The sequence below is a fragment of the Manacus candei genome, unplaced genomic scaffold, assembly GCF_025592945.1.
Source record: "Manacus candei isolate 608988 ecotype Guabito, Panama unplaced genomic scaffold, ASM2559294v1 h1tg000071l, whole genome shotgun sequence".
In the NCBI taxonomy this organism is placed as follows: Eukaryota; Metazoa; Chordata; class Aves; order Passeriformes; family Pipridae; genus Manacus; species Manacus candei.
In genome coordinates this window covers 10,301,525-10,326,176 of record NW_026138119.1, presented here as the reverse complement: position 1 = coordinate 10,326,176, position 24,652 = coordinate 10,301,525, and the positions used below count along the sequence as shown (strand labels likewise).

General features: G+C 55.4%; 1 protein-coding gene across 2 annotated transcripts in view; it reads right to left on the bottom strand.

Annotated features, from left to right (window-relative positions):
* Positions 1–18,584, bottom strand: part of RGS3 (regulator of G protein signaling 3) — an 85,994-nt gene extending 67,410 nt beyond the window's left edge. Inside the window, exons 1-7 of one of the 2 annotated variants that reach the window (XM_051807901.1) lie at positions 18,304–18,584; positions 14,808–14,957; positions 6,068–6,118; positions 3,918–3,976; positions 3,136–3,230; positions 2,276–2,344; positions 1,526–1,586 (exon numbers count right to left, since the gene is read on the bottom strand). In XM_051807901.1, the coding sequence (XP_051663861.1) occupies positions 1,526–1,586; positions 2,276–2,344; positions 3,136–3,230; positions 3,918–3,976; positions 6,068–6,118; positions 14,808–14,957; positions 18,304–18,334 (516 nt within the window). In that variant the 5' untranslated portion in view covers positions 18,335–18,584. Of the gene's footprint in view, positions 1–1,525; positions 1,587–2,275; positions 2,345–3,135; positions 3,231–3,917; positions 3,977–6,067; positions 6,119–13,725; positions 13,921–14,807; positions 14,958–18,303 lie in introns of those variants that run through there. The other variant, XM_051807902.1, reaches the window with a different exon arrangement.
* Positions 18,585–24,652: the final 6,068 nt, after the last annotated feature.

Genomic DNA, 24,652 nt, shown 5'->3' with positions numbered 1-24,652 from the left:
TGAGCATTTTGAATCCACAGCAAGGAAACTGAGGAAAGGGGGGTGAGGGGGGATATCCAGGATCATGCAGCACCCCAGGGACAGGGCCAGCCCATCTCAGCCCTGCTGAGGCCCAGGAGCTCCATGTGCCCCCAGCAGCCTCCTCCCACCCCTGTGAGAGCCATGTGTGGGTGCTCTCACAGGGACACTCCACCTGCTCTGCACGCAAGGACACTGTGAAACTCCTGCCCAAATCTGAGAGGGAAGGGACATCTCTGGGGAGGTCAAGTATGACCAGAGCAGAGGCCCCTCCTGGGGAGAGCTGCAGTTCAGAGCTGTTCTGCCTCATTATGTTCACTGCCATAAGAAAGCTGCACCTCACTTGTCCATATTTCAGAGTTACCTCTCACCCTCTCCTCAGGTCACTGCCACCAGCAGCTCTTTTTTAGCTCCTTCATAGCTCCTGCTATGAAGAGAATTTCCACACCCCAGGTGGGGAAATCTAAAAAGCCAAAAGCATTTGGACAATGCTCTGAGGGACAGGGTGGGATTGTTGGGGTGTCTGTGCAGGGCCAGGACCTGGACTGGATGTTCCTTGTGGGTCCCTTCCAGCTCAGGATGTTCTGTGAGCTCAGGTGATGTGTTAACACTCCCATGAAACCCCTCCAGCTTGCTGAGATATTCTGCTGTCCAGAGGAATGACCAGGGCTGTCCAGGCACAGAATCCCTACCCGGGATGAAACATTCCCACGTTTTGTGAGTGGTTGGGAGCCCGAGGAAGGCTGCCCGAGGAAAACCTGCCGTGAGAGCTGTACTGGCGAGCAGCAGCCAGGCTGGGGCAGCAGCACCGTGACCAAACCCGCAGAGACAGCGATTCCAGCGCAGAATTTCTCCAGGAACAGCTGAAACCTCCAAGTCTGCCCTCTGCCCACCGCCGGTGAGCACAGGGAATGGGGCAGATTCCTCCTTGGAGGAATCACAGAATGTACTGAGTTGGAAGGGACCCACAAGGATCAGCGAGTCCAACCCTCAGCCCTGCACAGGCCCATCCCCAAGGGTCACACCCTGTGCCCCAGAGGATCATCCAAACCCTCCTGGAGCTCTGGCAGCCTTGGGGCTGTGCCCACTGCCCTGGGGAGCCTGGTCAGTGCCCAACCACCCTCTGGGGGAAGAACCACATGTCAGATGTGACCCAGGCCAGGTTGAGAAAGGCTGGCCCCACCTGCCCCAGGCAGCCCTGCTGGACACTGGGCAGGCAGCACGTGTTAGGGTCACCTCTCTGCCCCCCCAGTTCTGCTCTGTGTCCCTGCAGAAGGGAGTGACAGTCCCCTGTCCCAGGATCACTCCTCTAACAGCCCCCCCATCCCTGCCCCCAGCAGTCACACTGACACCAGTCTCACAAAGGCCATTCACACTGGGAATGGGACCAGGGAACTCCCTGAGCTCCTTCTCCCATGCTGGGAGAAGCCTGCTCCTGCTCCTGGGGTGCACTGCATCCACCCACTGACCCCAGAGAGCCCAGACCCCAGCCCCACACATGACATACCTTGTCCAGGGACAGGAGGGACTTCACACCAAAGCTCATGCAGCCAATCAGTTCACTCTGCCTGTGGGAGAGCCAGGGACCATCAGCACACACTTGTTGAAGCACCAGATCCCCCCTTGCACCCCTTTTCACAAACATCCCTGCCCATGCCAGGAGCCAGGCAGTGCCCAGGACATGCCTCCAGCTCCATACTTTGGGCAGGCCTGGTATAACTACATGGATCAGCTGCAGCAGGGCTGGGCCAGAGCACCCTGGTCACCTCCAGCCTGCCTGGTGGAGCAGGAGCTGGGCTGAGGAGGCAGCTGGCACAGCCTGCAAGGTGCCAGAACCCCTAGTGCTGGGATTTCCCCTCACTGCACTGCCCAGAGGGAGGGAAGGTCCCAGCCCAGGGCCAAGTTCCAGCTCCCCTTGGCTTTGGCCAGCAGTGCAGGCACGAATGGCTGCAGGGGTTTTAAAAGCTGGCCCAGCCAGTGGCTACCAAGCAGCAGCAATGGCAAGGTGAGAAGGGCAGGATTTGCCCTCTGCCAGCCCGTCCATGGGGAGGTGCTCACCAGCAGCAGCTGCCCAAGAGTGTGACCCCGGCCAGGGTGTCCCTGGTGTCCCCCTCCTGCAGGGCACCCTGAGGGCAGGGCCAGCCCTCAAGGCCCAGGGCACTGCAGGAGCTCAGGGTGGGTGGCAGAGGAGATGGCAGGTTCTCTGCCACACCAGCCCCATCTGACAGAGATCACACAGCAGCTGGCAGCCCCCTACCTGGAATTTCTCTCTCTGTTCCAGACTGTGACCAGGAGACGTTTCTGCTCATCCTCCTCCTGCACTGGGCTGTAACAAGCAGAGGGGACAGTCCATGAGCACAGACCTTCCCCAGGAGCACCCAGCAAGGTCCTCCAGTCTCTGCACGGAGCACTGCAGCACCACCCCAAACAGCAACCTCCTCCAACAGCCACTGCTGCACTAATTCACTCATCCCTGACAGGGCAAAGGGATGTGACCCCTCCTGGGCAGGCACTGGGGACACCCCTCAAGTGGTTTAAGGGGAAAAACAGTCTTGCAGAAAGACACACATCCAACATCAACAGGTAAATGGAAGGGACAAGCCACAGTTCATGCTCTGAAACAACCACCCTGTGCCAAATTAAACACTGCATGTAGGTCAGAGGTCTGGCCAGCTCCACCAAAACACTAAGTCATGCAGCTCCTTTCCCATGCAGAGACATGCTGGAGTTTAAGGAAATCCTTTTACCTTCCTCATTCATAGTGGTGCCCCCACTACTGCAGGTGCAAGGTCTGGGAAATGGAGCCCAACTCCTGCCCAGCAAGAAAGTCCGACCCTGCTGTGTGCTGGCAGCTCTGCGAGCCTCCACACAGCTCTGCCCAAAAGTTCAAGGCATTTCAGCTACAAAAACCAGCAGAATAATGTCTGTCACTCCTCATCTCAGCAGCAGACCTGCTCATGCATGAGGAGTGTTTATTGCAGAGCACAATGCAAAAGCAAACACGGGGTCTTGGCACGGAGAGGGAGCCCCGGGACAGCGGCCACGTGGGTGCCCACGGCTCAGAGTGAACCCGGCACGGAGGGGCGGGCAGAGCTCCCCCTGCCCTGTCATACTCACAAAACAAAGTGCTCATGGAAGACGGGATTTTTGCTGTCTGGCACAGTCTTGGTCTTTTGCCTGCATTTCCAGTCAGCATCTGGCACGATGGACATCTTCAGGAGGAAAACAAGCACTGTGTTAACACTCCCAAAGCAAGCACTGGCATCAGCTGCCAGCTCTGCTGCTGCCGTGGCAGGAGACTGGCACAGCCACTGCCATGGATGGCTGAGCCTCAGAGATCCAGCTGAGCCGGTGCTGAGGGTGGTTTGGATCACTTCACCCTTATGCCTGTCAAGTAATTGTGTTACACAACTGCCCAGGGCAGGGGAGGGAAGGAAGAGAGCAGAAAAATCAAGGACTGGTGCACACAAGTGTTGCTGGCTGGTCTCTGACTTGCACCCCCTCTTTGGGTTGATGTTTCCTGCACTGAGCTCACTGGGTGGGAGCCTGCCAAGGTGACCTCTGAGAGAGCCCAGAGCCACACTGTGCTGGCCAAACATTTATCCCCACCAGTCTCTGGGCACCCAGTGGGATGTTCTTGCAGTGGATGGCTGACACAGCCCTCAGCAGGGTCCTGTCCTGCAGTTTTCCACTCCATGCAGGCACTGTGCCAACAAAACCCATGAGCCACCCAGCGCTGGGCAAGAGCCCAGCCACCCCCCTGCAAGCTGGGGGTGCTCATCCGGAGCAGGACAGAGGGGGAAAGGGAAGGGACAAACAGCCCAGAGCATGCTTGGAGGAATCAACCACAAAATGCCAAAAGCACAAAGCTCCCAGAGCAGAGCCCCAGGAGAACCCACCTTCACGTAGGAGTCACACGCACGGCACTCGCTGCCCATCAGGCCTTTTGCTTCCATGACTGGAAAGGAAAGGAAATGGTCACATCCCAGAGCAGCAGGGAAGGCATCCTCCCAGTCCACAGCCCTCTGCTCCACAGGGTGCTCCCTCCTCGTGGGGCCAAACCTTCCTCCCACCCAGCAGCCTCCCCAGCTCCCTGCCCTCGCTGGGCACCCCCAGACAGGGAAAGGGGGTTATTGCATTTTTGCTCTAACACAGCCCTGCTATAAATACAGGCACCTGAGGGCGAGGGCAGCAGCAGATGCAGTTCAGCATCAGGATGGCAAATTGCATTCCCTCTGCCTGACTTCCCCCAGCTCTGGGCTCCCACCCCGGGGCCAAACGTGTCATCAAGTTAAACATCAGCAGCCCATCCTGACACAGCCCCAGCCCTGCACAGGGACCCCTCGGCTGCCTGGGGGCAGGAGATGGGCAGCAGGGTCTGGATGGCACAGGATGGGCTGTTGGAATGAGGCCAAGCTCCCTCCTAATGAGCCCAGCAAGGCAGCAGTGACTTTGCCTCTGTCAGAGATTGTGCTCCTAATAAACAGAACCCCCAGTGCACCAGGGGAAAGGGGTTCTGCAAGACCCTCTGGGGCTTCAGGAAGTATTTTGCAAGGTTCCTTCAGGGCAGGTTGCACCAAGGGCTTCCTCCCCCAGCCAGACCTGCTTTGGGGTTAAAGATGTTGGGGTGCAGAATCAACCCCACATCCCCCAGCCTCCTCCTGCCTGCACTGAGTATCCTGAGCATCCATCATGTGCAGCCCTGGATCTTGAGGCTCCCTTGCCCCTTTGCTGGACCATTTCCCTCTTCCCAGACCCTCTTTTGGAGTCAGCAGCAGAACGGGACAGTGACTCACACCCAGCTCGTGCTAGGGCTGCTCCAGGTGGAGGGACTTGGGGTAGAGCCTGTGCCAGACCCTCAGACAGCTTGGAGGGAGAGGGGAAAACCAAAAAATAAATAAAAATAAATAATCCCACCACATTTTCATGCAGTTTCTCCTTTACAAACGTGCCTGCACAGCCAAAAAGGGCAGCAGGCACAGGGGCTGCACCAGGCCAGGCCCTGCAGCCTCACGAACCTCAGGCCATCCCTGTCCCCTTTTCATCCCACCCAGGAAGGGAAGAGGCTGAAATGTAAGGTGGGATGTTCCTCAAGAGAATTCCTTTTCCATCCCCTCCTTCTCTGCCACAAAGGTCTCTGGGACAGGGGGGACTTCCCCCCCCCAAAGCATGGTCATCCCCAAGGGCACTGGGATCCCCAGGGTCCTGCTTTCCCCTTTCAGAGAGCCCAAATCCAGGCCAGCAGTGAGCCTGTTCTGTTCACAGGGAGGGAATTTTTACTCTGACCATTTCAAACTCTTGGCTTTTTCCTTGATTCTTTAACCATGACCCTGAAGCCCTGACAAGCTCTGGCAGAAAGAGCTCAGTGCCAGGAGTGCAGGACACACACGGCCTTCTCTACAGAAGCAATCTTAGCTTGGGCTCCCCAGGGCTTCCAGAGAGGTTTTTCCCAAAGAAAAGAGCAAGTTGTGACACTCCCATTGGCCTCTCTGATGATCACCATCAAAGCTGCAGTGACAGTGCCCTGGGACTGCCCAGGGCTGACCAGTGTCCCAGGGGCTGCATTGCACTGAGTCCCCAGGGGGACATGACATGGCTTGAGGGACACCAACCCCAGCCTGTGCAGGGGAAATACTTTTGTTGAAGAAACATTGTTGGTGCTAAAAACTGCAGCCTTTGGAGGTAACAGAACAGTCTGGAAATCCCAGCAAATGTGGCCAAAGTAAAAGTGGTTTCAGGAGAGACAATGCATTTGAGATTTTCTTTTCCAAATGATATTTGCCTGTTTTATCTTCATATGGAATTAGAGAAAAATAATTGATACACATGGGTGCAAAACACAGTGTTCACCCCAAAATGAAGGTCTCCAGACATTTCAGTTTGGCCTCTACATCAAACAGCTCCCAGTTGTGCCACTATACACAGAGCTGTCCCCAACAGCTGCCATGGAGCTCCAAAGAGCTTGAAGAAAGGCCATGAAGTGCTGTCCCCATCACCAGCCCACCCTGGCTCTGAGACCCCTCTGGGATGCTCCCAGGGGGACACTCACCGTGCAGCACCAGCGTCCGGCCCCGCACCTCGATGGACAACTTCAGCTGGCCTGGGGGAGAGAGGAGAGGCTGAAGGAGACAGGGCTCACCCACCCCACTGCCCCAAGGCTCACACAGGGCCAAACATATCCTGCTTCCCCACTCCAGGCCCAGGGAGCTGAGAGGAAACATCCCACTTCATGGAGGTTTAGGTTGGATCTCAGGAAAAGGTTCTTCCCCCAGAGGGTGGTTGGCACTGACCAGGCTCCCCAGGGCAGTGGGCACAGCCCCAAGGCTGCCAGAGCTCCAGGAGGGTTTGGACAATGCTCTAAGGGACAGAGTGAGATTGTTGGAGCTGGACTGGATAGTCCTCATGGGTCCCTTCCAGCTCAGGGTATTCTGTGATTCTGTGATCTATGGCTCCAGATGCAAAAACATTCCAAGGAATATTTTCTCAGTGCACAGTAAGCTCTGGTGGCAAGGAGGAATGAGCCCATGGCAGAGGGAAATGGGAGAATGTCCCAGTCAGAGCAGCAGGGAGCAGTTCATCAGTATGTGGGTGTAACCCAAACTGTGTATTCTACACCCTCCATGCCATTTCCCAGGAACTGTTAACAACAGACCATTTGCAGCAGCTGCACAGAGCACACCTGACTCCTCAGGCTGTAGTTATGGGTGATGTTAACTCCCCTCCAGGGAGTCATTAGCACCTCCACACCCAGTCTGAGGGGTCATGTCTGCCAATGGGCCACCAAGGATTCCAAAAATATCTCACCCATTGTGGAACTCCCCACCCTGGGGGAGGTACTGGGCATTCCCACTGCAACCTGAGTGTGTATAATCTTGGGGTCTTGGCACTTCTGGTACCACTCCTCGGATCCAGAGGAGAACCAGAACCTCGACCAGACTGCAACCAGCACTCTCACCAACAGGTTTTCCCCCCCCTTTTCCTCTGGACTCAGGGGGACCACGTGGGACTCAACACGGGGACCAACAAACACCACTCTGTTCATGCCCCAGGGTGCTGGGTTATACTTCTGGGTTTTGTGGGTTAAACCAATTGCTTGTCCATATAATTGTATTATTTTCTTATTAAATTGTAACTCTGACTTGTGGTCTCTTTTGAGTTGGGTTCATTTCTCCTGCCATTTTACCTTTAAACCAGCACAGAGCACCAAGATGGCACAGTGGCTGTGGGATGAGTTGGCCCTGGTTTAACAAAGAGATGCAGCTCAAATCCTGCCCCCAGCTCAGATCCAGCTTCCCCTTTCCTCTCCCTGAGCTTCTGTGCAGGCAGGGGGCTGTCACCCCTCCAGCAGGTGACAGTGGGCCAAGCTGCAGATGGCCTGGACAAAGGACAAGGAGAGTGGAGGTCACAAAAATGATGAGGGGTCTGGAGCATCTCTCTTATGAGGAGAGACTGGGGGAGCTGGGCCTGGTTAGTCAAGAGAAGAGAAGACTGAGAGGGGATCTCATTAATGCATATAAGTATCTCAAATCATACAAGTATATATGTATATATACTTATAATGCATATAAGTATCTCATTAATACATAGGTATCCCAAAGGGGGTGTCAGGAGGGTGGTGCCAGACTCTGTTCAGTGGTGCCCAGTGACAGGACAAGAGCAATGGCCATAAACTAAAACACAAGTTACACCTAAATATGAGGAAGAACTTCTTACCACAGACTGTGGCAGAGCCCTGGAACAGCTGCCCAGGGAGGGCAGGGAGTCTCCCTCTCTGGAGACATCCCAAACCCACCTGGATGTGTTCCTGTGTCACCTGCTCTGGATGACTCTGCCTTGGCAGGGGGTTGGACTGGATGATCTCCAGAGGTCCCAGTTATTCTGGGATTCTGTGAACTGGTGCCTTTGGAGGCAGGAACACGCTGGCACAGGGTCAGCCTGGGCCATGGCACTAACTGGGATTCATCCATCTGCTGTTGCAAGACCTTGCTCTGTGCACATCCCCTCCCTGCCCTGTTTCCTATCCCAGGGGGGCTTGGGGGAATGGGAAAGCCTTGAACACCCTCTCACTGACTGTCACACCCAGCAGCAGCTCATTATCCCTGGACTATGGAGAGGAGAAGATGCAGGGACAAGGACCACGGGCAGCCCAGGCCCAGCCCCAGGAATCACAGCACGGCAAGAGCTCCCACACTGCAGCCTCCTCGTGTCCTGGGCATCCCAGACAGCAGGGGCTGCTGGGCAGACAGGGAATCTCCTAAAACCAGGGGTCAATACTTGCTCTAATCCAGGATTAAACAAGAATGGTTTCAGCCAGTGTTTTGACACTGAATAACTGTCAGGTGCCAGCGAGGCCGGAGCTGCCAACCCCCCGGGAAGGGCGATGCTGCAGCACCCTGCAGTCCCCCTGTGCACACCCATGAGGGCTGGGACTGAGCAGACCCTACTCCCAGGGATGCAGCACCTCCTGGAAGTGCCTGGCCCTTGAACAACAGCACTGAGAGCTTTTGACAGAGGAGGTGGTGCTAAGGGAGAGCCTGGAGGAGCTCCATCAATAAACGACTTTGGAGCAGGTCTGCATGGAGCTCCCCCCTGCTCCCGGTGCACTGGCTCACCCACAGCCACCCACCAAGCCAGCAAGCAGGATGTGCCTGCCTGGGCTGCCTGGATCCCCAGTGCCAGCCCTGCCAAGCCTTGCAGGGGACCTGCTGCCCTTTGTCACCGTGAGCATGGTCAGAGATCAAAGGCAGGATGGATCCAACAGCCAGGAACAGGCCAAAGGAGCTGATCCAGGTAAGAGCACTGGGGCATCCACGTCTGTCCCTCAACAGGGCAGAGAATAACATGGAAGAGAACAAGAGCTTGCAGTGCTCTGGTGTCTGGAGCGAGTGACAGAATCTTTCTTGGAGCAGGAGATTGATCTGACTTGCTGAAGGAGGAGCCAGGCCCTGACTCACCCTCAGATGGGCTGGCACAGCACAGCACCAGAGCTCCCCACGGGACTGGGCAGAGCCTCGTGGGTGCTGCAGAGCCCATGGCAGGAGACAGCAGCCCAGCAGCCACCAGTGATACCCACCAGGGCCTTTTAAACCACCTAAAGTGAGAGAGAAAGGGAGGACTTGGAGAAGAGAGAGGACATGGGAGGGATGGAGCCAGGGAAGTTCCACAGGGAGCAGACCAGAGTAACCCAGCCCAGCCAGAGCATCCTCCCAGGGAACTGCTCTTGGTGTGGACTCTGCAGGCAGATCCAACCTCTGCTCCTGAGCTTGTCCACCTGGGACAGGGTCAGCTGAAATCCAAAAGGCCAGGCAGGCCTCTGAACCCAAAATCCCCTCTGCAGGGTGCCAGGGCAAGATGGGAGGATTATTTCTAATGAAAGAGTGAAGGAAGGAGAATCCCAAACACATCTTTGCAGTGTCACACCTGCAAACAGTGTTCACAACCACAGGGGGACACACTGCTCACAGACCCCACAGGGGGATGGACACACTGCTCACAGACCCCACAGGGGGATGGACACACTGCTCACAGACCCCACAGGGGGATGGACACACTGCTCACAGACCCCACAGGGGGATGGACACACTGCTCACAGACCCCACAGAGGGATGGGCACACTGCTCACAGACCCCACAGAGGGATGGACACTGCTCACAACCCCTCTGACACAGAGCTGAAAATAAAATCCAGCTCTTCCACAGCTCCAGATCCAACATGCAGTTCCCACTGCCTTTGAAAATGCCTGTGCCAGATCCCTGAGCTCCCACCTCTTATCTGGAGCTGCAGTTGGTGATTCCCAGCACTGCCTGGGCCTGTCTGCCAGCAACTGGTTCCCAGCATTGAAAACCCAGCGGGTCCCAGCCCCTGTGCAGGAGGTCAGTGCCAGGAGAGCCAAGGTGTGAACCCCTGCTGAGCCAGGGCACAGGTCCCAGCCTGGCACTGCTGCTCTGCCAGCCTGCTTACACTCATACCCTCGCTCTCCCAGGCACTGGCAACTCTGCATCAGCCCAAAAATCCACCCACGAGGCTCAGACTGGCACAAAGACTCAGCCAACAGCTGAGTCAGGGTGTGGGTGAGGTGGTGCTGGGCTGCAGGGTGGGCTGCCAGGTCCTCACATCACTGGCACTGTTTGGGCACAGAGGGCTCTGCCCCTCTGAATGTCTTCCCAAAAAGTTCCCTGGGAGCTGGGCCTTCCAGCCAGGATAGGATGTGCAGATTTTAAGGGCAGTGCAGGGTCTATAATCCACGTAATTGTTCTGGACCAATCCAAAACTAAACATTTCCCAGTGCCCCTGGAGAATCCAGAGACTGAGAGCATCAGTAGCACAACATGTCATTTAGAGCAAAACATCCCCAAATAGTCCAAAGCTCCATTTAGACCAAAGCAAAATATCCCATTTTTCACTTCTGTTCCAGTTTACAAAACACAACAATCAAAATAAGTGTTTAAACATAATTTACAGACATCTAAACATCTTTCAAGTTAAAACCCAACATCTCATTTTGCAAAAGATGTACCCAAAGGGCTCAGGCTTGCTGGGGGGGAATGGGATTGTTTAACCTGAAACAATTCAGAGGACCCATTTTCCACTAAAAAAAAAAAGTCAAACCTCTCAGCAGCTCACATGTGTCTGTGTGTGCTTGAACACGTGGAAATGTGTGTCTGTGTGCAATTATACATGTGCAGGGTGAGAAAGGGAAGACAAAAGCCAGGTGGGGTAAGCCAGGACAGCTCTAGTACTGGTTTACAACAGGGAGAATACTGTGCCCCAGTTTCATGCTGCCACCCCAGCCTTTGGGCACAAGGCTCTAACCCCTCTGCTATCTCCAGATCTCTGGGGCTGTGGGAACCCTCTCCCAGCTCTGCTGAGAGCACGTACCAGCCTTGGCAACAGGAGAGCCAAGTGCCCCCGTGCAGCCAAGTGTGACAGGAATGAAGGGCCCTGGGAGGAGAAGGGAAGCTTTTGTGCTGGGTAATTCGGGGGGAGGAAGGGCTCCCATCCTGGCCTGGGGATGGCTGGGGCTGCTCAGCTCCTGGGGGAACATGTGGGGCCAAGCTTTGCACAGGAGGGGTGGGGTCACACCAGACCTGGCCCCGGGCACCGTGTGTGTCACTGCTGCTTCTGCCACAGGGACAGTGCCCAGGGCTGTGTCACAGGCTGCACCAGCACCAAAGAGAGGAGGGAGGGAGAAAAGGGGCAGTTCTGCCTTTTGCAGGCAAAACTGGCCCTATTAGAAGGGTTTGGGAGCATCAGTGGGGAAGGTCTCTCCTGTCCATGAGGAACAGAGGACATTTCCCTCTTAATGCATCTGCTCCCAGGTGTCTCCAAAGCACATGGAGGGACAAATCACACACCCAGCAGGCCCCAGCCAGCCTGTCTGACACCAAAGGGCTCCAATTGCTGGCTTTGCAGCAATTCCAGTGCCTGTGTGGGGCTGGGATCAGGGAGGGAAGCTGCTGTCGGAGGAGCCGATCCAGGCTGAGCTGGTGGAAGGGATTTGCTGTGCCAAGGTCTGTGCTTGGACAGACCTGTTGTATTTTCTCAGCTGTGCAGAGCAGTAACCTCTCTCCAGAGCTGGGTGGGTAGGAACACAACCCCTCTCACAGCAAGTTCTTGGGCTGCATTCCCACATCGATCCAAGAGGGTCAGAGAAACCTTTTCCCAAAGTTTATCTCTTTTGATACATCCCCAACGTGAACTAAGGGAAACAGCTTCAGCAGAGGGGCCCTGACACAGCTTGTCCAGGTCCCCCATGTTCAATAAAGGTCAATATAAACTAAAAGAGTGCAGAGAAGAGCAGAGGGAGAACACACAGGCAGCTCCTGGGTGAACATCCAATCACAGAGAGCACCCAGGCCCCATCCACCTCCACCCCACAGGGCCAGGAGAGGCAATTCTAGCTGAGGAACAAAGCTGGCACAAGGAAAAGAGGGGAAAAATGGGTATGAACAAGCACAAGATGGTAATCAAACAGGTTCCCACCCATGAGAGAAGTTTGCCAGGCTAAGGGAGGAGGCACATAAATGTTCTTTGGGAGCAGACCTAGCAGGCAGGAAAACCTGTTCCTTACTGATGGTCTCTGACAAAGGGAAAATTTGGGTTTCTGGTCCTGAAGTGCTTTTCTGCTTTACTGTAGGAAAAGTGCAGTGTTGGCCCTCCTGGGACAGCCAAGGACCATTGTTGGGAATTCCCACCAGAGGACAGCAGTGCCAGGTCCTGCCTGGGCAGGGGCACAAGGCAGAGCACCCTGAGATCACCATCTACAACTACAGGCCCTGGCACCAGCCCTTTGGAAGACCCTCTGCTGATCACCACACGGAGAAAGCAGAGCTGGCCCTGTCCTGCCACGGCTCTGCTGCTCAGAGCACACACTCCTCATGTCTCCAGTGCTGCTCAGCCCATGGAGGGAACTGTGGCTGCAGAGATGAAGCTTGGCCTGGACTTGGTTACAGAGCCAAGAGGCATCAGAGAACCCACATTATTGGGGATAAGTCCCACAGACAAAGAGAGGAGGATTTCAGCTTCCAGGCAGTCCTCAGCAGTTTGACACTTCCAAGGCAAAACAGGGAAGGAGCAGCATCCCTAGGAAGGAGCAGCATCCCTGGGAAGGAGCAGCATCCCTGGGAAGGAGCAGCATCCCTGGGAAGGAGCAGCATCCCTGGGAAGGAGCAGCATCCCTGGGAAGGAGCAGCAGCCCTGGGAAGGAGCAGCAGCCCTGGGAAGGAGCAGCAGCCCTGGGAAGGAGCAGCAGCCCTGGGAAGGAGCAGCAGCCCTGGGAAGGGGCAGCAGCCCTGGGAAGGGGCAGCAGCCCTGGGAAGGGGCAGCAGCCCTGGGAAGGGGCAGCAGCCCTGGGAAGGGGCAGCAGCCCTGGGAAGGGGCAGCAGCCCTGGGAAGGGGCAGCAGCCCTGGGAAGGGGCAGCAGCCCTGGGAAGGGGCTCACTGCATGGCTGCCTGCTCTGCTCACCAGAACAAGAAGCTTTGAAATAAAAGAAAACTCTTGTTTAAAGAGCAGCACCCAGAAAGGGCCACTCTGAGTGAGGCCCAGCCATCTCACACCACAAATGGCCAAAACACCTGCTGCCAAATTCGCCTGCTCGAGGGGGGGGTGACAGGCTCAGAACCAAACCCTCCCCAGGCCAGCTGAGCTCGGCCCCCTCTGCCCACGGGGCTCCTTCAGGCCCATCCTGCAAACCTGAGACAGCCACGGAAAGACCCCCGAGGAGCAAAGAAGGAAACTGGGGCTGTGCCCTCACGGGGCCACCGCTCCAGCCAGGCCAGCCCCACACAGCACCCCTGCCCCTGCCCCTGCCCCTGCCCCTGCCCGCCCGGGGCACCTCCAGGGTGGCAGTGGCTGCAGGGCGGCCAAGGGCACTGCCCGCTTTGCCAGCTCGGGGGAGCCCTGTGTTATTCCAGCTGGGTGAGGCACAAGTGACCGAGCTGCTGCTCAGTGCCCAAAACACCCCCGGGGAGCAGCTCCCGAGCCCTTCCCACCGGGAAAGGGGGCTGGGGCCGCAGCCGGAGCTCGGGCTTTGCCCGTGCCCTGTCCCAGCTCCCTGTGCTGCACCAGCCGCAGCCCCGTGTGCCCCCTGAGCCCCGTGTGCCCCCCGGGCCCCGTGTGCCCCCTGAGCCCCGTGTGCCCCCTGAGCCCCGTGTGCCCCCCGGGCCCCGCGTGCCCCCCGCTCCCAAACCCGGGGGCTCCGCGCTCACCGAACGTGCTCAGGCAGAAGGAGCTTCCCCGGGGATCGTCCCGGCGGGAGCAGAGCGAGACCCTGCGGACACCGCCGGGCTCCATGGCGGGACACCGATAATTAGCCGCTAATTGGAGCCCTCCGCGGTTCCGGCAGGGAGTGCCCGGCGGGGCCGGGTTTCCATGGGACGCGCGTCCAGCCGTTGGAATGGCGCGGCTCCCATTGGCCCCCGGCGTTTGAACGGGAGCGCACCTGCGGGAACGCGCGGGGCCATCCCCGCCAGCCCCGCACCGCAGGGATGCGGCCGGAGCTCGGCCCGGCCCTGCCCCGGGCACCCGAGACCCCGCCGATGCTCCGGGGATGAGCTCCTGGGAAAAGGGGGAAAACCTACAACCTCTCTCCCGTGCTGTGAGTGACCCCCGGGACTGTTGGTGCCAGAGGGTTTGCGGCACACTCGGCTGTCCGGGAACGATCCCACCGGAGCAACGCGGGGCAGGAGCGTTTGGGGAAATTGGGGGAAACTGAGGAAATTACTGCACACTGGGAAAGGGTGCAGGAGAACTGGGGGTGAGCCAGGAAAGGGAGGGATGGCAGGGCGTGGGTGACCTGCTTGGCTCTCATATCACAGAATGTGCTGAGTGGGAAGGACCCACAAGGATCATCGAGTCCAGCTCCTGGCCCTGCACAGGACCACCCCCAGAGTCACACCGTGTGCTTGAGGGTATGACCCAAACAAGGGAAAAGTCATGCAGGCCCCCCGGGCTTATGGGGTCACTCTGCAAGACCCCAGAGCAGCTCCTTCCATCACCCAGGACCTGGTAATGCACCCACCAGCTCTGGGGGCTGCACCACAGCTTACAGGAGGCACCCAGAGCTGAGCATCAGCCCTGGAGAGTGTTGTGGAATGATGGAGATGGTTTCTTGGGGGAAAAAAGAAAACTCCCCAAAGGCTGGGCTGTCCCAGAACTTTCTGGGATGAAAAAGGATGAGATTTCCCACAGAGCGCAGGGTGCTGGACACATCCCCCATCACACTCCACACCCTCCTGGCCAGGGCTGAGCCCTGCCTGGCCCTTAGCCCCTCTCACACCCCACCACTTACCTTTCCCTTTCACTCTCGCATGACTGATCCTCCTCCTGCCCCCTGATGGTGCCTTCGGGTCCCGCAGGGAGGGTTGTCCAGCCCCACATGGCCCCTTTCTCACAGCTGGCAGATCCTCCAGCTCCAGCAATGGGGGCCTCTGTCCTGTCCCTGCCAGAGAAAAGAGGAGATGAGAGCAGGACGTGGCAGGACAGGGAGCTGGGACATGGGAGACATCACAGGCTCTGCAGGACCCTCGGGTTTACCCACCACAGGGGAATGTCTGCACCTTGCCCAGCCTCCCCCAGAACAGCACACTGCCAGGGCTCCTGCACTGACCTGCCCTGGCCAGCTCTGCACACACGTGGCACGTGCTGGCAGGTGACACGTCTGTCCCAAGCCATCACCCCCCTGCCCAGCCCTGCCTGTGAGCAGGAAGGAGAGGAGTGATGCTGATCACTCAGTCCAGCAGCACAGCAGAACACAGATCCATGTTCAGAGGGAGTCACCCCTGGCACCCGTCCCAGCTGCAGCCTTGGCCAAGGCCCTTCACAGCCCTTCACCTCCCACAGGCCCAGAGCAGCCCCAAGGCTCCACTCAGCACTGGTTTGTTACACTGGAAATGGATGCACAGTCCCACCAGGGCTCCAGTAATCTGTAAGCAGCTCTCCAGGACTCTTGAGACACTGCCCTGCCACCCCTGGGTGTTCAGGACAGTCTTAGAATCATAGAAGGGTCTGGGGTGGAAGAGACCTAAAGATCATCTTAGTTCCATCCCCACTTCCACTAGCCCAAGTTGCTCCAAGCCCCGTCCAACCTGGCCTTGGACACTTCCAGGGATGGGGCAGCCACAGCTTCTCTGGGCAACCTGTGCCAGGGCCTCACCATCCTCATAGGGAAGAATTCCTTCCCAATATCCCATCTATCCCTGCCCTCTGGCAGTTGGAAGCCATTGCCCCGTGTTCTGGCATTCCAGGCCCTTGTCCCAAGTCCCCCTCCTGCTGCTCAGCCCTTTGGCAGCAATGCCCAGGAGCTCCCCATCACTGTCTCCAGCCACAGGGATCCAGAGCTCAGGCTGGGGTAGGGAGGGGGCCCCTAGCAAAGATGTGATTTATTCTTTAATTGCTGCTTGTTTGCTCAGCACTGCAGTGGCCTTTGCTGCCCTAATCAAAATGCAGAGGATGCACCAGCAGTGCAGGACATGTCAACAAGCAGAAACATCTGTGAGACAGCAGAGCCACAGCACCAGGAGCTCCCCCGACCTCTGCTTTCCCAGCAGTGCAGCACATCTGCCTTTTCTCACACCACTGCTGGATTGGAGTCCAGGGGGAAGCTGGATCCCTGTTTCCCAGCCAAGCTGACGGTGTCAGAGCTGTGGGAGGTGAGCAGAAGATGCAGCCTGGTGACACTGGTCCAAACCCTGCAAGCTGGAGCCACCACCTAAACTCTTCTGTCTGCCTGGTGGGCCCCCAGCTCCCAGTGCTGCCCTGCAGACTCTGCAATCCTTCAGGACCAGTAATCCATGGGCATGCTGTTGGTTCCTGCCTCTCCAACAGGGACTTGAAGCAGCAAGCTCAGGGTGAGCTCTGGTGGAATGTGGTGGACACAGGAGGGGAAAGGCTGCTCCAGTATCTCTGCCCATACAAGTACCTGGCTTCCCACATCTGGCACAGCTGCTTTGTGGGTCCCTGAGGTGGGGATTAATGCAGCCAACAAAACCCAGAAGCACAAGGAGGGGAACACAGAGCCCCAGGAGCACATCCCTGCACCACACTCAGGCTCTCCAGCCAGGAAATGACCTGCCCAAGCACACAGCCTATGCCACAGCATTGCACAGCTCCCTGTCCCTAGGAGATATTTGCACCCTGGCCTTTAGGAACACCTCCCCATGGCCTGCTCTGTGCTCTCCCTGTGGACACGGGCACAGCCAGGGGGGCAGGTCTGGCTCTGCCCAGCAGCAAAGCCTTCAGCTCCAGCACAGCTCAGCAATGTCAGAGCTCATCCAAACTGAGCTGAAACTGGAGCTGCCACATCCTCTGCCACATCTGCTGACAGGCAAGAGAGCCCTGAACACAGAGCTGGGGTGGGGATGAACCCCTTCTTCCCATCCTCATCTTCATCTTGTCTTCAACAGGCAGCACTGGTAAGAACCCGGGAGAGGAACTGAGTCCTGTGTATTTATGTTACAGAATATTCTCCCTTCCTGCCCACAGGGAGGATCTGGGGACCTCTCACAGCAGCTCAAACCCCCTCCCTCCTGGCTGTATTTGTATTGCAGATGCAGATCCCCAGAAGAGAGGCCCTGGACTGCCTGGGGTCACAGTCCCTGCTGCTGTCACCTCCTGGACAGTAGGGTTGAAGAAGGACCCTGCCACTATCCTCAACACCCATCCATCCCTTGCCACTGTTGATGCCTGAGCTCCACAGACACAGGTAAATTATGTCAAAGCACTGACCTGGACCACCAGGCACCAGCACACAGGTGGGATGGCCCTGCTCAGGGATACAGGGCCATTCCAAGGCACTTCTAAATGTTCCTCCCTTCAGGATAATCAAAAACTCCCCTTCATTTGTTCAGCTGAATCCTTTGCTGACATTCCCGGTGACCCCCATCTGCCACCCATCAAAAGCAAAGCTTTTCCCAAGCAAATTTACTTGACCCTCAAAAAACCCCCAGTCTGGGATTGCCTGTTGCAGTGCAACCAGGGACCAGCACAGCTCAGCCCACGGGACAGGCACATGGAGCAGCACTCCTGAGGGAACAGCAAAGATCCCCTCTGCAATCCCAGCTATCCTGAACCTTTGGAATGTGAGCAGAGCATGTACCTGCCCAGCCTCGCCATGTCCTGCTCTCCTTCCCCACACAGCACCTCGACAGCACCAGGACCATGGTTTGTCTGTTCCTCTCCGGCCCTGCCAAACCTGCAGCTCTCCCCAGCACACACAGAGTGCTGAGGGGTGTTTACATGCCCTCCTGTCTCCAAGGAGCTCCCCAGGCTCACACAAAGCCTCTCCTCTCCATGTCTTTATTGTAAAAGGCTTTTAAGAGACAAGCAGGACAGTAACAAATGCAGTGTCTCCCTCACTAGAGCAGGCAGGCTCACAGCTGGGGGGGAAAGAGTCCTCGGGGACAGGGCTTTCAAAATAATAATAAATAAATTATAGTAAAGAGTCTCTGTGGGACTCCCAGGCCATGGGAGTCCCCCCCAAGCAACTCCCAGAGGGTTGGAGGCTCACTGGCTGCAGAAATCACTCCTAACACTCAAACCCAGCAGATCCAACCCACCCCATCCTGCGGCACAAGGCACTAGAAGAGAGACCCCGGATAAACACGATCCCACACGGATCCAAACCCCCACAGCGGGCATGGGGGACATACAGACCCTCATCTCCTCCAGGTGCCAGGATCTGGCTCCCTGGTGATACCCAGGCACCTGCAGAGTCATCCCCCATCCTTCCCTCCCCCGGGGAAGGAGCAGTGCTGCAAACTGAATGGAGGAGCCACCCGAGCACTCACGTGTGAGCCCTGGCTCTCCCAGCTGCTCCATGGCTCCCAGCAGGGTCAGGATCCTCTCCAAGCACCAGCCTCCTGTGCTCCAGCTGTGATTTAGCTGCCACCAGCCTTTGACTGTGGCACCACTGTAGAGGAGGGGGGAAAAAATAAAACAAAACCAGTATATAAATGTCCCAAGGGAGCAGAGATCCAGTCTGGGGAGTTACAAATTAAATTGTAAGCTGGGAAGAGATGGTGGCCCCGTCCTCCCCTGGCTCCCAACAGCAAAGAATCAACTCCTCCTAACTTCCCTCCTCACATTCCAACCCCTGGGACTGACCTTAACCTGCAGTTTTGTTCAAGTCTCCAGCAAACTGCCCATTCAGCTGGTTGGCCTGGGAGTTAATGACTTTCTTTTAAAATTTAACACAGTTCTCCATCACAAATTTCAGTCTGCCAGCACTGGGATCTGCCTTTAGCTGCATATTCAAATCCAAGCACGTGCCTGGACAGTTATTCCAGGCAAAAGGGTAACAAACACACACAGAAAACCCACGAGGTTGAAGCTGCCTTAGAAACTAAAGAAACTAAATCAGACTGGGAAAAATTATCTGGCTTTCCAAATAGTAAGAGGATTGGAAGAAAGAGGGTTTGGGCTATTTCTGGGCAATCCTGAGGGCAGATTTCTGGGATTAGCAGAGTCTGCCATATAGGGCAGACACACAGACCACAGCACTCTCCCAGCAGCAGGATTGCTGCAGCCCCCTCTTCCCCAGGGTCCAGCTGAGGTGCACAGCTGAACCATTCCCTGGAAAACACCCATGAGGGACCCAACAAAACTGCAGACTGGCTGATAACCAAATCCTTTTCCAGCCTGGGACCCAAGGAAGGTTCCTCCTCCCGACAGGGTATCCTCAGAGACACCACACCTTCTCTGCTCACATCCCACAGCCTGAGCATCCTGTTGGAGCCCAAACCTGCCAGACAGCCGTGGCACCCCCAGCAGCACCCTCAGCATGGTCTTTGCTGCTGCCTTGGCCAACCTGCAGCTCTGTTGGCATCTGCTTTTGGGGCAGATGCACTTGGGACTCCACATTCCTGGAAAATTGCCCCTCCCAGCCCAGAGAGAACATTGCATTGGGGGTTAAATGAGTACAGACCCATCATTAACAAACACCTCGTGGGCTGCTCCTGCCCTCTGCCCACTGCACAAAGCCACCCACCCCCTTCCACAGCATCCCCACAGCCAGCACAGGATCCCAACAGGGCCCTCAGGTCAGCACTGCTGCTTTGGTGAGATATCAGAGTCTGAGCCACGTCCAGAGTCTCACAAGAACTTTGCATCTCTGTAGGACTTGACGTGTTTGGCATTTTGCACCCGTAGTTTTGGGTAACAAACCCTTTTCCAAATCTCTCTCTCTGCCCCTTCCCCAAAAAATTAACAGCCTGAACATGTGAAGGGGCCAACCCACAGCGATTCTTGGGCCCTGCACTGGTGAGGCAGTGCTGTAAGACCTCAGGGTGCCCCTGGCTTGAAGCACAGTGAGTGCTCCCAGGGCAGGCAGAGGCTCTGGGACAAACCCTGTGAGAGCAGGAGCTGGGACAGACCTGGGCTGCTCCCCAGGAATGCAGAGCACAGACCAGCCTGAGTGCACAAGGAATTGTTCCTGTGCCCATCCTTTGGCAGGGCCAAGCTTGCTGAACTCTGAAAACAGTTCATCTCATCCCTCACCCTTTCCACTCTAAGGCTGAACTGTGACTGAAACTAAAGCAGCTACAACAATGGTGTGGTTTGTGTTAAAGCTACTGCCTAAACCAGCTCCTCTCCATGAGAGCAGCAGAGAGACAGGTGGGAGAGCAAGAAGCTCTTGTTTTATTTCCATTCTGATTTTCACCTGCCTTGAACACTCTACAGCTGCAGAAACTGCCTGGCTGCTTCCCTTGCCTGCCCTGTGCCTGGTAATGGAGACACAAGGGGTTAATTTGGAAGAGGGATCCCTTAGAGGCCCAGTGATGCTTCCTGGTCACTCCAGAAACATCCTGTACAGAACATCTCCTGCAGGGCCTGGCAGAGCCTCCCACTGTCACCCCCACAGTGAGGAAACAGCAGCTACAGGGGATTCTGACAGAGCAACCCGTGGGTTATCCATCCATGGATTGTGGGCTCCCCATCCCTGGAGTGTCCAAGGCCAGGTTGGACGGGGCTTGGAGCAACCTGGGTTAGTTGAAGGTGTCCCTGCCCATGGCAGGGGGTGGAACTGGGTGAGTTTTCATGTCCCTTCCAACCCAACCCATTCTGTGACTGTGATTCTGTTCTCAGGAAAAGAACACAGTCTAATTCACCCTCAGAAGGCTGAGAGGAGACACTGACCCCAGAGCATTAGTGGGACACCATAAACTATTTTTTATTTCTTTTTTTGTCCTCCTTTTCTCCTTTTGCCTTGTCTAGCCTGCAGGGTAACAGTAGGCTGGGCACACACCTCACCTAGGAACAATGCCCAAACACCTCAAAATCTCCCCAGCTCAAGACTTTGTCCTTGGTTTTGCATTTCCTTGAGGCACTGGGACTTTTCAGGCCATTTAACACATGCCTGTCTTACACCTTTAACCCAATTAAAAGCACAGCTAATTACAGCAGTACATAAATTCATGGCACCATTCTCCTCCATGTGCTCTGAACCCTTGATGACACTGGGGAAGAGCAGCCCTGTGAGACATTCCAGGTCTCTTAGAGGGTGTCTGATGTGAGCATCCAGTCCTGCTGCAGCATTTTGACAAATGCTGAGTATTAATCCATTGCTGATTTATTTTAATGCAATAAAAATAATATAATAATCAAGCTGGGTCTTTAGTGACTCTTCTCATAAAAGAGATCGGTTTCAGTACAGCAAAAGGTCTCTTGGGAATGATACTTTGGCCTTAGAATGGTCAAATGGATCAAGGTAATTAAGTTAAAACAGCTTAAGAAGTTATTGACTGTCACCTGAGCTGAACTCTGTGCTCAGTCTGGAGCTGCAGCAAAGAGCTGAGCTGCTGGGTCAGGTAACTGAGACCTTGTGCCTGGATCCTGCTTCCCAGGGCTCCATCTGGGCCCTGGCACTATCCAGCCTCCCAGTGAGCCACTTTAGCTCACTAATTTCACAGAAAATTAACTATTTCTGGCACTGGCACAGCAAACAGATTCAGCCAGGGCTTATGATGGGGGCAGAGAGAGATCAAGTGCCAGAAATCAGGGAATCCCAGATGGGTTTGGGTTGGAAAGGACCTTAAAACTCATCTCATTTCACCCCTGCCATGGGCTGGGACACCTTCCACCAGCCCAGGTTGCTCCAAGCCCTGTCCAACCTGGCCTTGGACACTTCCAGGGATCCAGGGTCAGCCACAGCTTCTCTAGGCAACCTGTGCCAGGGCCTCCCCACCCTCACAGGGAACAATTTCTTCCTAATATCTGACTAAGTCTCCTCTCCCTCAGTTTAAAGCCATTCCCCTGGTCCTGGGGCACAACAGAAAGGGGTAAGTCACCCTCTTTCTTTACAGAGATCTCCTTTGTCTTCTGGTAAAACCTCACTCTGAGGCTGCACCGAGTTATGAAATCAAATGCACAGAGGTTCTCCTACACTTTTATGTTCAGATTGAGCTAATTTAGTTGAAAGCTGCATCTGAAAAGGCAGCTGCCTCCTTTCCCTCCCCATAACTCCATGATCCTGACTCCCCATTTAGCCCAGGCATGGGAGCAGGCACACAGTCTCTCAGGTTAGAAGGGACCCAGAAGGATCATCAAGTCCAACTCCCTGCTCCTTGCAGGACTACAAAAAAAAATTTATATGAGTAATTGCATCCTCCAGATGTTTCTTGAGCTCTGGCAGGCTTGGTGCCATGACCACTTCCCCTGAGAATCTGTTCCAGTGACCCACCACTCTCTCAGTGAGGAATCTTTCCAAGAATATTTAAGAATATAAGAATATTCTAAGAAAATAAAAGCAGAGCCATTGGGTGAGACAAAGCTCAGTGTCCTGTTTCATGTCAGGAAGTGATGCCTGGGGGAGAACACAAGAATAGAGGAGGCACATGAGACATTTTCCCAAAATAGCTGCCCAGCCCCAAACCATTTTCAATTGAAGGACTTTCCACTACAGTTGGATCAAATTTACTGTACATTTTGCAGCCATAGAAAGAGTTGGATCCCATTTGGGTGGTGCCACACCATTAGTCCAGCCTTACTGGGCCCCCTTTAAGCCACTTCTGTGGATTAATTTGCATTCTGGATCAATTAGCAGAGCCCAGCCTGATTATTGCATATATTGTTTCACCCTGATTCTATTATCCATAATCAGGAAGGTTTTCCCTTCCCTCCAAGCTGAAAACACTCACTTTTCACAATGTTATTAAAGAGCACGAGGTTCATCTGTCCAGGTGAGAGAACGTCTGACCCTGCTGCAGAGTTCAGGCCTGGGAAGCAGGTCTGGCTGAAGCACAGAGCAAACAGGAACAAGATTCATGGTGTCACAAACCCAAATGAGCACTGGGGAAGGTAACACAGAGGTTACCCTACAGCTTTCCTTTGCAAAGCACTTTCCAAAGGGAGTAACAAAGTTAGAGTTAATGCAATAGTCGGCCCACGCAGCTGGAAATAGCTCCTGACCTGGAACACAGGATTTGTCCAAGTGCCTTTCTCAGGTCACACAGGAGAGTCCACTCAATCAGCAGAATTTCAGGCTGGAATTTTTTTGACAGTTAAAACTGCTGAATTAATATATGGTAAAAAAAAGCATCCCAGGAAGATATTTTGAGAATGAAAGTGCTGGTTTTGGAGGCCTTTGTCAGAGATGATCTAACCTTGCAGGGCCTGAGGAAGAGAAGTGTGTGAGTGACACCTACATGGGACACCTACATCCACTGGGAACTGGGCTCATCACTGCACTGCCTGGCTTGTCTTTATGGAAAGGGAAAACAGAATGGTTCCAGACATTAGCTCTAAGTTAGAGGACTGATGCACTTAAAAATTTATAAACTACAACGACCAAGTAAAAGCTTAATTCCTTTTAAAAATTATGCTGTGTTTCAAATTAATATTTTTTCCATTAAAAAAAACAAATGGACAATCTCCCAGACAAATTTAACCTGGTAAATGCAACCCCCTGTACCACCATCCCACACCAGTCTGGGATGTGTCCCTGTGTCCCTGCCTTTAGCCTTGTGGACACTGGGTCTCTTGTTGTTGGTTACACACACTGAGAGCCAACAGGGCATGCCCTGAGCTCTGCCCTGAGCTCTGCCCTGTCCCTCTAGCTCACCCTCAGCCATAACTGGCTCTGCACAGCACTTTGGGTGGATCTGTTCAGCACTAATGGGGGGGGAAAGGTGTGAAGTGACTCACAAGGTTAGGAACTCACTGAAGACTTTCAGGCTCAGGAGCTCCCAGATCCTTGTCCCATCAGCTTTAACCCCCCCGGGCTCTCCCCCTCTGTCCTCACTCCCACTCCCAGCCCCCAGAGCCCCCAGAGCCCCCAGGAACTCCCAGTCACTGCAGTGTAGCACCTCCTACACCTGCCCCTCTACCTACACCTGTCCCTACACCTACATCTGCCCCATCACATGCACCTACACTTGCTATACCAGCCCTTATCCCTCCCCTTATCCCTAGCTCTGCCCCAACACCTGTCCCTACATCTACAGCCACACCTGCTCCTATTCTTGCCCTTATCCCCTATTCCTTCCCTTATCCCCTATTCCTTCCCTTATCCCCTATTCCTTCCCTTTCCCTTAGCCCCTATCTCTATTGCCTTTCCTTTCCCCTGCCCCGAAGCCTCTCCTTATCCCTATCCCTGCCCCTATCCCTACTCCTACCCCTATCCCCATCCCTTACTCTTTCCCTTTCCCCTGCCCCTATCCCTCTCCCTATTCCTGCCCCTGCCTGTCTCCCTGCCACTATCCCTGCCCCAACCCTATCCCTATTCCTGCCTCTACCCCTATTCCTGCCCCACTCCCTCCCTATTCTTGCCCCTGCCCCTATCCCTATTCTCACCCCATCCCTATTCCTGCCTCTGCCCTATTCCTGCCCCTGCCCTATTCCTGCCACTGCCCTTATCCCTATCCCTATCCCCATCCCCTGCCCCTATCCCTGCTCCTGCCCCTCCCCTGTCCCGTCCCTATCCCTGCCATTCCCATGTCCATCACTGCTCCTATCCCTGCCATTCCCATGTCCATCACTGCTCCTATCCCTGCCATCCCTATCCCTGCCCCTATCCTTATCCCTGCCCCTATCCTTATCCTTATCCCTATCCCTATCCTTATCCCTATCCCTATCCCTATCCCTATCCCCATCCCTATCCCCTGCCCCTTCCCCTATCCCTGCCCCCATCCCCTGCCGCTC